Source organism: Leiobunum rupestre, chromosome 5, assembly GCF_980474605.1.
Source record: "Leiobunum rupestre chromosome 5, qqLeiRupe1.1.hap1, whole genome shotgun sequence".
NCBI lineage: Eukaryota > Metazoa > Arthropoda > Arachnida > Opiliones > Sclerosomatidae > Leiobunum > Leiobunum rupestre.
In genome coordinates this window covers 67,688,152-67,701,298 of record NC_143388.1, presented here as the reverse complement: position 1 = coordinate 67,701,298, position 13,147 = coordinate 67,688,152, and the positions used below count along the sequence as shown (strand labels likewise).

The window sequence follows — 13,147 nt, the reverse complement described above, 5'->3', positions numbered from 1 at the left end:
CTTAAGATTTCCTAATTCGCTACCGAAACGAGTTTATATAGGTAGCGCAGCGACGCTGAAGTTTTCGGTAGCGAAGACAGTCTAGCCGCAGAAAAAGAAGTTTTAAAGAATATTGATTCACGATTTGAACCTGAAGCATACGACAAAGCTTTAAAGCCAATTCGCCACCTACACTCGTTTCCGTATCGTCCATACAAAACAATTGTTGAACCTAGGTTCAACCTGAGGTTAAGACCGCGTCCTATTACTTTTTGATAAATCCAAAATAACGTAGCGATAACGTTTCATTAACGTAAACAACGAGGTTAGTTTATTGATATTAACTAAACGTTATTTATGAGTTATCAAGTTTACTAATCCTTATCTAATTCAAACGCGTAGCATTTTGGCTTGAAAACTTGTTATTCAATTATAATGAACAAGCCATACAATACATAATACCTATGATCAGCTCTTAAACCACGATTTTGGTTATTTGTACCTACGAAAAAGTTATTAGTACTGAAACAAGTGCATATTTTGTAGTACTATAGCAAAAAAATAGTTAACAGCCGTTTCGCGGAAAACTAAGCCCTCGTGAATAAACGACTGTTAACGATGAGCAAACTGAGCTAAGCAGCATTTGAAATAAACGGTGGACACTTTAGACCAGCGGTTCCTAAAAGGTGTTCCGCGGAACCCTGGGGTTCCGTGAAAGGGTCAAAGGGGTTCCGAGAATTCACAGCACGGCCATCTTTGTTTGTGTCAAGAATCTTTTAAGATAAGTAACAAAAATTAGTTGGGGTTCCGCCAGAAATAGGTGGATAATTTTGGGTTCCATATCAAAAAACAAAATTGGGAACCGCTGCTTTAGACGACTTATCGAGTTGGAAGAAAAAAGAAAGTAAGTAAAATAAATGCTCTTTTTATTCACTTATTTATATAAAATAAGTAAGTATTTGTTCAATTGGGCAGTAACTTAACAGTTAACACTAGGTGACATACCCGGCCTAGGCTTACAATCATTTTGGCAACATAGGCTCTGTTACTAGGTACACCTGGCTATAAATTCTGACACACTGTTTGGTTTAGCCTTCTGTGGCCATTATGCCAAATTTGTAATATAAGGAGATTGTCAAATTGACCCAGAAATATATCACCTAACTTCAAGGATATATGCTTCAAGTTTGAGATGAAATATTTTTCACCCTGAGCCAAAATTCTAAACATTTTCCTTGAAATATAATTTGAGTTAGTTAAATTAATGTTAGTTTAGGGTAAATAAGCTCTCATATGAGGAGATGGTCCAATTGGTCCAGATTTATTTCATCTATCTTGAAGCAGGAGGAAATATACTTGAAGTTTGAGATTAATTTTTTTTCACCCTGAGCTAAAATTCTAAGCATTTTTCTTGAAATATAATTCTAAGTTGTTAAAAGAATGTTAGTTAATGGTAAAATAAGCTTTCATATAAGGAGATGGTCCAATTGGTCCAGAAATATTTCATATATCTCTAATTTTTATCATGAACCGTAAAGAAATATAATTGAAGTTTGAGATTAAATAAACTTTTTCAACCTGAGCCAAAATTCTAAACATTTTTCTTGTAATGTAATTCCTAGTTGTTAAGTTAATGTCAGCTTAGGGTAAAATAAGCTTTCATATTCGGTCAAATTTAAACAATATTTAAAATGTATTTTTATATGAAGTAAAATAAAAAAATTATCTGAGTATATATAATACAGGAAGATAATGACAATAGATAAAAAAGTAGTTGAGGGAGGGTTCAATTATTAATATTTTTACTAAAGGAGCTCCTACGAGAAGAACACACTTTAAAATAAAATAATCTTAGTCGAAAGCTACGCCGCAAAACTTTCGTTTTGAAAACGAATAGCTGATTACTATCATATTATTATTATTTATCTAACTTTTACGCTACAGCAGACGCGACAGATTAGATTTCTAATAATTCAGTATCTTTGTGATTAGAATTTAGCCCGAGTTGTCTCTACTCAATTACCTTTACGTTTATCTATTATTTAAAAGCCTTTTACGTGTGAAATATTTATGATTGATGAAATAATTTTTTTAAAGTCGAATATTTTAAAGCAATTAAATATTGATAACAAATTTAAATTGGAAACCTTGGGACCAGACGATATTTTGGCGACCTCAGAACCAAGTTTTAAATCAAGATGTAAAACGAAAAAGAAATTATTGAAAAAAATTCCATGTATTTTTCCAAACAACCTTTTCGAGTTTTCTATCAAGGTTTTATAAGTCCACCACCGTTGGAAGAACGTCAACGTTCTTTTGATGAAATGAACCAAAGGTACGATTCAGTTATGTGATATTATTTTTATTTAAACATTTGAAGCCCGAGTAAGCCTGTCCATATATGATTATCAGCTAAATTTTGAAAGAAGCCTTGAAGAGAAGACAGTCGCCATCTACCGGGATAAAGGAGCTAACATGGTTTAAACATAGCCAGCAGCTCCTCACTTTGTTATTTGAAAGTTTCTCGGAAAACTTTGGGCTCGTTTTGGAGACACAAACCAAAACTTTAGCACATGAGTCACACATTTTACGGATAACGTCTTGTACGCCGTTACTCTTGGAAATAGGCTTTAGGCGATGGAAAGATATTTATGAGTTTCTGTCTAGATGAGAAGGCCCCAGAAGGGAGTGGGTGACAATAGCTGAATAAAGAGGATGGTTATTTTTGATAATTTCTTGCTCCCCTCAAAGGCTCCATAACGAAATTCCCAGTAAAATTAGACAACAAAAAGATAAAAATTGGCATATAGGTAGTTTTTACCTACCAACATAATAAAAGTCCCCGACTCTGGAATGTGAGCTTCCGTCGCCATCTTGGAAAATGGCGGACAAAGCTCTAAAACTTACCTGTATTTCGGTTCATTTCCGAGTAGAGCTTTGAAACCGGCTTTAAACGATTTTTAAAGGAAAACTTCATCCAGGAACTACTTTGTTAAAAACAAAAATAGCACCAGACGTATAACCTGCTTGATAAACTAACACCTCCCAAATAAAATATTCGAAGTCCCAGGAAAAATAGAACATTTCGGAATATATCTTGCCCATTAAAAATAATTAAAACTTAACAATTAAAAATTAAAAAAACTAGATTTAAACAATTTATTATAATAAAAACGCCATAAACAGTAGTGGCGTAATAACTCCTGTAATCCCCAGATGCTGGGTGGCAAAAAATGTAAATTTAGGAGGTGATTAGGCGTTACATGAAGTTAGTAATGTTGGGAGAGGTCTTATATATCCAGAAAATTTTATCTAATTTCCATCCCTATTCTTCCGAGGATATATCATAATCTGTCCACTGCTGTATTTGATGTTATTAAAAAATATTTTACAGTGTTTTTCGGTTATGTACATGTTAGCCATAATTTTCGTATAAATATTCAATGTAAATGGGTCGTAAAAGCTAACACCGAAAAAACGACGTTAGGAATATAAAAGTTTTCCTATATTGCATCGGAAACGCTTTATATACATGTGTTATGTGGTAATGAAATGTCATAATTAGCGTTTTAAAATCGGAAATAATCGGTGGTAGAATATATATTGGCTAGATAGGATTGAACTATTTTATTACGTGTTAAGTTGTTGGCGCAGAGCTATTATTATAGTTTTGTAACAATCGAACGAGCTCGCAAATGTGCAACAATACAAACAAAGCCTTGATGGTTTGAGACATGTTTTCCAAATATTACCTAAAAATTTAATGAATTTTTATATATGGTGTACGTTCAGTAACAGTCAACAGAAAAGAACCCGATGGATTTATATTTTCCACCGATGAGCTATTTCGTCATAAAGACGTCGTCAGTTGTTGAACGCTTTTATTCAGTCATCGGTGTTTTTTTTAAATGGAGTAGATTTTATAGTAGTTTTACGTCAGTAATGACGTCAATCATCGGAAAAACCGGCTTTTGAAGCCGATGACCATCGTGACGTCAAAACCGGAAACGCGAAAAAGCGTACAGTAGGAAACTGATGTCAGCGATTACTAATAGGTGAGTCCGATGAGTGCTGCTGAACGTACCCATGGTGACGTGTAACCAAAACGGCAATAGCCGGTAGACCAGTTTAGTCGCTTTTATTTAGTACCACGTACCTGTTACTTCTATAATTAGCATCTGCATAGACAATTATTTTACAAACTAAATTACGTGGAAGGATCACAAGCTTGTAGTTACGTTGAGTGCCAGAGTGGGTATGGACTTTTTTGTAGGAAAGTAGGTGTAGTTGGCTGTCATGATAATATGAGTAGTTTAAGATTGTTATGGTAGGATAGGTGCAAACTTATAGGCACGAAAATACGTGTGTGTTCGAATGTAGGAAATTAAGGAAGTGAAATCTCATAAAGGCGTTTACCCTTGGCTAGCCTGTTTCACTTTCAAACGCAAAAAAATACCATTATTTTAGTTTTTAATACTGAAATATTTCTTAAAGAATTGATTATCGTTCTAACAATACATTTTAAATCACGAAAAGAGTAATTAATTCATATATAAAATGTTAAGCAACTAATACATTTTTAATTTTGCAGAATCCTGTCTTTTTCTGAAACAGGACACACCGTCTCGTTCAATAAAATTATCTTTGGCGAAGGGTGCGCTCCTTATATGTACATTGATGACCAGGACGTCAACGAATTTAAGCCTGTCGCACTGCGAAATGTTAAACCAATTTTTGTAGCGTACATTTGCGGCGTTTGTTTTTTGATCATCATCAAGATTCTTGAAAGTTTCTTCCTTTGCCTTAAAACATCACCGCATGCGGGCAAAAAATAAATGCATTATCACATCCCTAAAAACTATCACTTGTACGTGAATGATTATAGTTTTAACTAAATTTGATGAAGTAATCACGTGGTTTTTCTATTTTATAATGCGGTTTTATATGAAGGACGGACTCATTATAAATATGTATAAATATAATAATATAATAATGTATAAATAAATTAAATTTTCAAAACTTCTTTAAGATCATATCATTGACAAACTTATGGTATGTTGCTTTTAACTAATCACTTCTTTTTGTACTTTGGTACACATGAATCACAGATGTTAGTGAGTCTCAGACGTTTGAAGAGCATTATTAAGTGTACCTGGTTTTTACACGCTAAAAAAGGTTGGGTGAAAAATTAACCAAATTGGGTTAATTTTTAACCAAAATCTGGGTCAGTATTGCACCTACCAAGAAACTTGTGTAAACTTGAAACAACCCAAGATGGGGTTAAAAAATTACACATGCTTGGGTCAATGGAAAAATACCCAAGCGGTTGGGTAGCATTTTAATAACCCAAAAATTGGGTCAATTATTTAATGACCCAAAATTAAAAGTTGTTTCTTTATTTAACCCAAAAGTAAGGTATAGTTTACTAACCAACAAATTTAAGTCAAATGCGACTTTTGCCCAATTTTATGGTTAATAATTTCATTTTACCCCAAGATTTGGGTAGTTGAAACTACCCAATTAAATGGTTAAAATTGGACATTTGACCAAATTAATTGGACAAGATCTACAATTAAGCCTACTACCTGGGTATTTATAATATATATATATATATATATATATAGTCCCTGCAAAAGTTATGGCTTTGTCAAATAACGTTTTTAAGAATTAAAATTGCATCGTGCATCTAAAACGTTGCCATAAACTTTCGAAAATAAACTGTAAAAAACACTTTATTTTAGTACTTTAAATATACAATAATAATTCACAAACTTATGAAAATTGATTTGAAACTCGAAAATTTTACAAACAGTTTTTAAAACTATGAAAATCTTCTTAGCACAGATTGTTTTACACGAGTCCCAAATTTTGATCTTAAGCTAATTAACAAAAACATTTATCCGGAAAGATTAATCTCAAAATTAGGAAATTTATCACAGTGGAAATAGAGTATACGTGGTCTGATACTATTCTCACCTAACATAAAGGTGGACATGTCTTAGAGGAAAAAGGGTTATTTAAAAATGAGGGTTTACGAAAAATTTTCTTGGAAAGTTATATAGTCATGGAGAAACCTTTTCTCCATGATATAGTGATGACATCTAGTTTATTTATCCCTAATAGAGCTACTTTATTGTTAGAACATACTACTAAATTAACCAAATTAGAAAAACAAAATATAATGAAGTGTGTGTTTTGTCACAATTAATTCAATATTTCAATATTGAAATATTTATTTTCTAAAAAATATTCTAGACCATAATAATCATAAAATATAAAGTAATTGTAATACAAAAATTTTACTCCTAAAGAATCACAAAAAAATATTAATTTAAGCTTATATATTTTTTAGTTCAGAAAGTTAAATTCTATGGATTGTACAAAATAGTCATAGAATATGATTTTATGTATTATGAGATTTCAGAGAGATTTTACAAAAACATTACCAAAATAAATAAGCAAATTAATTTTTTAAAATTTAGGTACATTTCTCTGATTCGCTAAAACAAGTTGAAATTTTTCCAGAAATATGTGATATATTAAAACTTAAAGGACAAAAATCCACCAATTCTACTCATACTATCCAAAATGCAGAACCACATTTCTTTGTAGAAAAAAAATCATTTTTGCCTTTTCCTTAAATTTTTAGCGTGCCAAATGCATGAAATGTGAAAAATCAAGTGTTTTAATTTTTCCAGAAATCTGTTTAATATTAATTAGCAAAGGTCAAAATTCCACCAATTGCACTCATCCTACCCATAACTTCAAGAAAAAAGCCAAAAATGGCTCTAAAATTGTAGTGTTTGTATATAATTCTTAAACCTAATGACAGATGGCGCTAGAATCTGTTTATTTGTATCTACTCTTAATTTAAAATAGGAAATATAATGTGCACGAGTTGGCAGCACTGAAAGAAACAGGGATGGAGCTACTCCACCGAATAAAAGCTAAAATGTACGTGTTTTGGTGCGTTAATGAAAATAATGTTTTGTTGTTTACAATAGAGTTATTCTTTAGTTAAACAGTTATTACAAAACATAACATTGGCGACGGAGATTATTTTTAACGGTCATCAAGCAAGTTCTTGTGTTTAACCGGTTTTTTAACAAGTTTTCGTTAGCTCCGTGCTGGCTTGTTAAGCCCACTTTTATCTTTTTGTGTTTCTCGTCGTCCCATGCGCGATTTCATTGTGCCTATAGCGACGTTTCCGAGTTTTGATGTACACTCCGACCCTCTCAACGTTGGGCTCCGGTGGAAGAAATGGCTGACACAGTTTGAACGTTTTCTTATTGTTTCTAAATTTACCAATGACACGTCTAAACGGGCTGCTTTATTACACTACGTGGGAGAGGATGTTTGTGATATATTTGATACGTTACCTGATACTGGCACTAATGCCGAATATGGGAAAGGCATTACTGCGTTAAACGCTTATTTTAAACCGTTAGTCTATAAAGACCATGCCATTTTTCTTTTTCGCTAAGCCAGTCAAGGGGAAAATGAAACTGTCGACGAGTATTGTATTCGATTACGACAACTAGCAGTAAATTGCGATTTTCATCATGTAGAGGCAGAATTAAAGGCCCCCGTCATCCAATCTTGTCGTTCATCTACGTTGCGACGCAGAGCGTTTAGGGATCCTACACAAACGTTAACAGGCCTCTTAGACCTAGCACGGTCAATGCTCCACGCTGATGCTCACACAGAATCTATGGAGAAGCAATTTCAGGCAATGAAACTCGAGCAAGTGAGTAAGGGCTCTTCGATTAGTGGAGACAATACTGCGGTACGAAGAATTCAATCCGGTGCTAGATCTGACAAACCAAAAGCTGTGTGCTATAATTGTGGAAATGATTATCCTCATACTGGTGAGTGTCCAGCTAAAACTCGCAACTGTAATTCTTGTGGACGCCAAGGTCATTATGGAAAGGTGTGTTCACAGAAAAAGAACCAGCAACCCGGTAAGCGAAAACCTAAATTCGCAAGACCTCATAAGAAGAAACATGATGTACGCAATGTTGAGAAATCAGTAAAGGACAACGCACAATCTAGTGACTCGGAACATTCAGTATTTACTGTATTCCGATCACATACTGAAAGACCACAAGTTGTAGCTGAAGTTGACGGTATACCAATCACTTGGCTTGTAGATACAGGAGCGGACATGAACCTGATATCTTCAAATGTTTAAAAAAATTTGAAATCACAACCACCGTTAAACAAAGTCAAGGCCAACTCTTATGGTTCTCAAAACCCATTGGCACTGGATGGAAAGTTTCATACCCAACTTGAATCTAACACGAAGATAATAAGTACTGAAATTTATGTTTTGAACTCTTCTTATGGAAATCCATTACCAGTTTTGGGTTACAAAACGAGTTCAGAATTGGAGCAGGTCCATTTTGCCGCTTTTATTTCCACACCACTCAAAGATACGTTTGGAGGGTATGAAGATTCATTTCATGGAAAGTATATAAAGCTTTTTAAAGGAATTGGCAAACTGAAGGACTATCAAGTGAAACTTCATATTGACCCCAGTGTTCAACCAGTTGCTCAACGTCATAGGCGTATCCCTATACATATCCTAAAACCTTTAGAAGATGAGTTAAACGCGCTTGAAGAACAAGGAGTTATAGAGCGGACTACGGGTCCTACACCTTGGATATCAACTCCAGTCCTCGTTCCTCGACCGAAGTCCGGTAAACCAAACGCCATACGTCTTTGTCTTGACATGAGATGTGCTAACACGGCTATCGCAAGAGAGCGACACGTAACACCAACTTTTGAAGATATATTCACTAAACTCAGCGGAGCCAAGTACTTTTCAAAAATAGATTTGAAAAATGGCTACCACCAGTTAGAGCTACATCCAGAAAGCCGTAAAATAACGACATTTTCTACGCACAAGGGTCTTAATCAGTACAAATGTCTCAACTTTGGTGTTTGTTCCGATGCTGAAATATTTCAGAACGTAATTCAACAGATAATTAGTGACATTGAAGGAGCAGAGAACGTAAGTGATGATATACTGATTATGGGGAAAACCAAACTGGAACATGATAAAGCCTTACACGCTGTCCTCCAAAGATAACTAGACAGAGGGCTCACCTTAAACAAAGATAAATATGAGTTTGGAAAAACGACAATCACGATCTTTTGTCATACATTTGGTAGAGAAGGTTGCTATCCTGAAATTGAGAAAGTCAAGGCTATTCAAAATGCCAAAGCGCCAACATGTGCCAAAAAAGTACGTAGTTTTCTTGGGTTACTTAACAACTGTTCACGTTTTATTCCAAATTTAACTACTTTTGTCGAACCTCTGCGACAACTCACGCTAAAAAATGTCCTTTTCAAATGGTCGAACGGTGCGGAGAACGCTTGGAGTAAAGCCAAAGACGCGATTACCAGTACACCGATTTTAAGTTACTTTCATTCAGACCGCAAAACTTTCGTCGCAGTTGACGCGAGCCCGGTAGGCTTAGGGGCTGTTTTGTCACAAGAAACCACTCAGGGCAAACGATTTATAATTTCATATGCTAGTAAGGCTCTAACTACCACTGTACAAAAGTACACTCAAGTTGAAAAAGAGGCTTTAGCGTTGGTTTGGGGTGTCGAGCACTTCCATTTGTATCTGTGTGGTACCCAATTTACAGCTGTGACCGACCATAAAGCGCTGGAATGCATTTTTCGAAATCCACTGTCACATCCACCAGCAAGAATTGAACGATGGGCGTTAAGATTACAACGCTATAACTTTCATGTACTCTATCAAAAAGGTGAAGGTTACCCGCCGGACTATTTGTCCCGACACCCGGATGCGTCTACTCCACTAACAGAACTCCGACGTACGCAGGAGGCAGAGCAATATGTTTATCATGTATCCAAGCTTTCTATACCACATGGGCTAACCATTGACGAAATACGAACAGCGAATACTGAAGACTCCACTTCTCAACTAATTTTTCAATTCGTTAAGTGTAATCGTTGGAATATTTCTGATGTAAAAACGCGGGACGGAATTAATTTGTCCTATTTGACAAGTATGTTAAAAGTCAAAGAACACTTACACGTAAAAGACAGCATTTTACTCAAAGACCAACAAATTGTGATACCACCAACTCTTCAAGAGCGTGTGCTGAAACTTGCGCATCAAGGACACCAGGGAATTGTAAAAACCAAAGCCATGGTCAGAAGAAAGGTGTGATTTCCCTCAATCAATGAGCGAATCGACAGTATGATTAAGACTTGTGTCGCGTGCCAAGCTACCAGCAGCGAATCGGCACCAGCGCCATTATCCATGTCAGAACTACCAAAGTACCCCTGGCAACACTTATCGATGGACTACCACGGTCCTTTACCAAGTGGAGACTATCTTCTTGTTTTAATTGATGAGTATTTGAGATTTCCAATTGTGTATCGTGTCCCATCAACAACCTGTGAAGCTGCGAAACCCATTCTCTTGAAATATTTTGCTATGTTTGGAGTCCCTGAAATTCTGAAGTCTGATAATGGGCCACCATTCAATGGTAACGAGTTCAGACAATTTACCATATCGCAAGGAATTCAGCACCGAAAGATCACTCCCAGATGGCCCCAGGCTAATGGTATGGTAGAGAGGTTTATGCGCTCGCTTGGAAAGGTACGGCAAACTTCGCAAGCTGAAGGTACAAATTGGAAAGAGGTGATACACGAGTTCCTCCTTAACTATCGCTCTACGACACACACTACAACGGAAGAAACGCCAGCTTTATTGCTTTTGGGTAGACCGATTCATTCAAAAATACCTCTTTTCGAAACGAAACGAAACCTCAAGGTACACGACAAAATAAAGCATACGGACGCCAAGAACAAAGCGAAAGCCAAAGAATACGCAGACGAGAGACGAAGAGTAAAATCTCCCGCTTTCAAGAAAGGCGATATGGTGCTGGTTAAGCAAATGAAACGCAATCAATTAACAACTCGTTTCGACCCGTTACCCATGGAAATCGTACGCGTAAAAGATACTATGGTTACAGCGGAGAATAAAAACCGACGTGTAACGAGAAACTCTTCCTGGTTCCGATATTTTCATGGTCAAAGAGTTCCAGATACTGACGTTGCCTCTAGCGATGTCGATGACGATGTCACACCTCTACCTCCGGCCCAACAAGAAGTAAGAGCTGAAGACCAACGAGCTATTTACGAGCCACCAGCTCAGATTGAACCACCTCCCGGCAGAGGTCAGCAAACAAGATACAATTTACGTCGCAATAGGCGACCCCCTAGTTTCTTAACTGATGAACTCTAAATATAAATAAACTCAAACCATCTTAGCCCTTTCGCAATATGTACATCTGATATATTACAAAAAATAAAGAGAAAAGAAGGGCAATGTAGTGTTTGTTTGTTTTTTCAAATAATAATAAACTTTATTTTGGTGCACATGACAACTAGGTCTTAGCACCATACACACCCTGATACAGATACTCAAAATCAAAATAAAAATAAAAATATATATACAGAAAGATAAAAGTTGGCAGTCCTTTAACAAAAAAAAGAAAAGAAATGACTATTTATGTCTGCTTTGTATTCTACTTGCGCTTTAAAAAATACTGGCCGCGCGAAAAATAGCACAGATATCAAAAATGATTGCCATGTCTCCGTTTTGGACCGCGGTTTTCACCCCTTGTAGATTTGTATCATATCTGCCTTTGTTTAGGGCATGAAAAAGTCTCGGCCTAACTGGTTGACCACGAACACAGGAGAACAGAATATGCTCCACTTTCTGGACCTCCTGAGTCGTACAACTTGTACAAGCATTCGAGTGTTTTAAGTTGATAAGGAAAAGTCTTTCATTGGTAGGTAAGCGATCGCAGTTCAGTCGGGCCAGGAGAGAGTCCTTCCATCCGGGAAGCCTCAAGGCTGACAATATGTTACGCGATGGAACTGGTTTGTAACAAACTCTATCCGTACTTTTTAGAAAGAGGTGCCACGCTGTGGTCCAGTTGTTTGACACTAACTGCAAACATCTAGTTTTCAGGCAATTTTTCGAATTTGGAAGAAACTCACTGATAAAGGGGGGACAAGAAACGAGAGAAACATCAGCACATTGGTCGGCCACCACATTTCCCGGCACTCCCACGTGAGCAGGACACCATAACAAAGTGATGCTGCCCTGATAATTGTTGCATAATGTTCTAAAGGTCAAGACTTGGAAGTCCATACTGAAGCTGGAGAACATGGAGAGAGCAGATTTGGAGTCTGAACAGACAATAATATCTCCAAGGCTGTGAGTATGAGCGTAACGTAATGCCTGATTTATTGCAAACATTTCCACCTTAGTGATGGGATGACCCGGATCCACCAATGACCGATTATCAATCCCATGGTACGGGATACAAAAACCCGCACCCGCGCAACCAAGATCCTCCCTGACTGAACCATCGGTATATATAATTGTGTGAGTAGCCTGAATTTTGTCTAGTTCTGAGAAAAACCTCTGATAAAGTTCTACATCTGACAGGTTTCTCTTTGAGAGCCTTAACCAATTACAATTGATTGTAGCTTTTACTGGCTGCCAAGGAGGGATCAGAGAAATAGGAGCGTCCTGTTCCAAAGTAAGATACCAATCAATATTAAGTTGCTCTAGGAGCCTCCAGTATTTTAGAAGTGGAGGGGTTTTATGCGATAACCATTTTCCTTCATGTGGCTGCAATGCTGCCAGACTAGTTTGGGCTTGCACCCTATAATAAGTCGGAGCATCAGAAGCAGCCCCTAACGTTAGGTATTGTACACCAAGTAGATCTCTTCGGAGGGAAAGTGGCATAACGGCAGCTTCCGCCTCCATCATTTCTATTCGGGTAGACTTTGGGACTCCAAGAATTGCCCTAAGCGCTGCATTTTGGACTCTGACTAACTTGTCAAGGTGTGTTTTAGCCGCCGTATTGTATATCGTACAAGAGTAATCCAGTCGGGACCGGATGAATTGTGTATATAATACCTCCAGAGCACGTCTAGAGGTTCCCCAATAGGTAGAGGAAACACATCTCAGTAAATTCAAACGTTTCATGGAGGACGCATGAAGGGAATCGATATGGGCGCGCCAGGTCAATTGGGAATCGATGGTGACCCCAAGATAGACATACGTCTCCACCCTCTCTAAACGTGACTGACCCAAAGTGAAGAAAGT

The 13,147-nt window shown here is 36.7% G+C and overlaps 1 protein-coding gene and 1 long non-coding RNA gene across 2 annotated transcripts; both read left to right on the top strand.

The window, feature by feature from the left end:
- Window positions 1–7,660: 7,660 nt before the first annotated feature.
- On the top strand, window positions 7,661–9,070 carry LOC149945657 (uncharacterized). Its single transcript, XM_090176661.1, has 2 exons — window positions 7,661–8,105; window positions 8,205–9,070. Exons 1-2 carry the CDS (start codon window positions 7,661–7,663, stop codon window positions 9,068–9,070), a joined length of 1,311 nt encoding a protein of 436 aa, XP_090032787.1.
- A 2,714-nt stretch (window positions 9,071–11,784) lies between these two features.
- Window positions 11,785–12,848, top strand: LOC149945656 (uncharacterized). The gene is made up of 5 exons (XR_016481056.1): window positions 11,785–11,820; window positions 11,939–12,247; window positions 12,301–12,418; window positions 12,482–12,575; window positions 12,761–12,848. It is a non-coding gene; the product is annotated as an uncharacterized LOC149945656 (long non-coding RNA).
- Window positions 12,849–13,147: the final 299 nt, after the last annotated feature.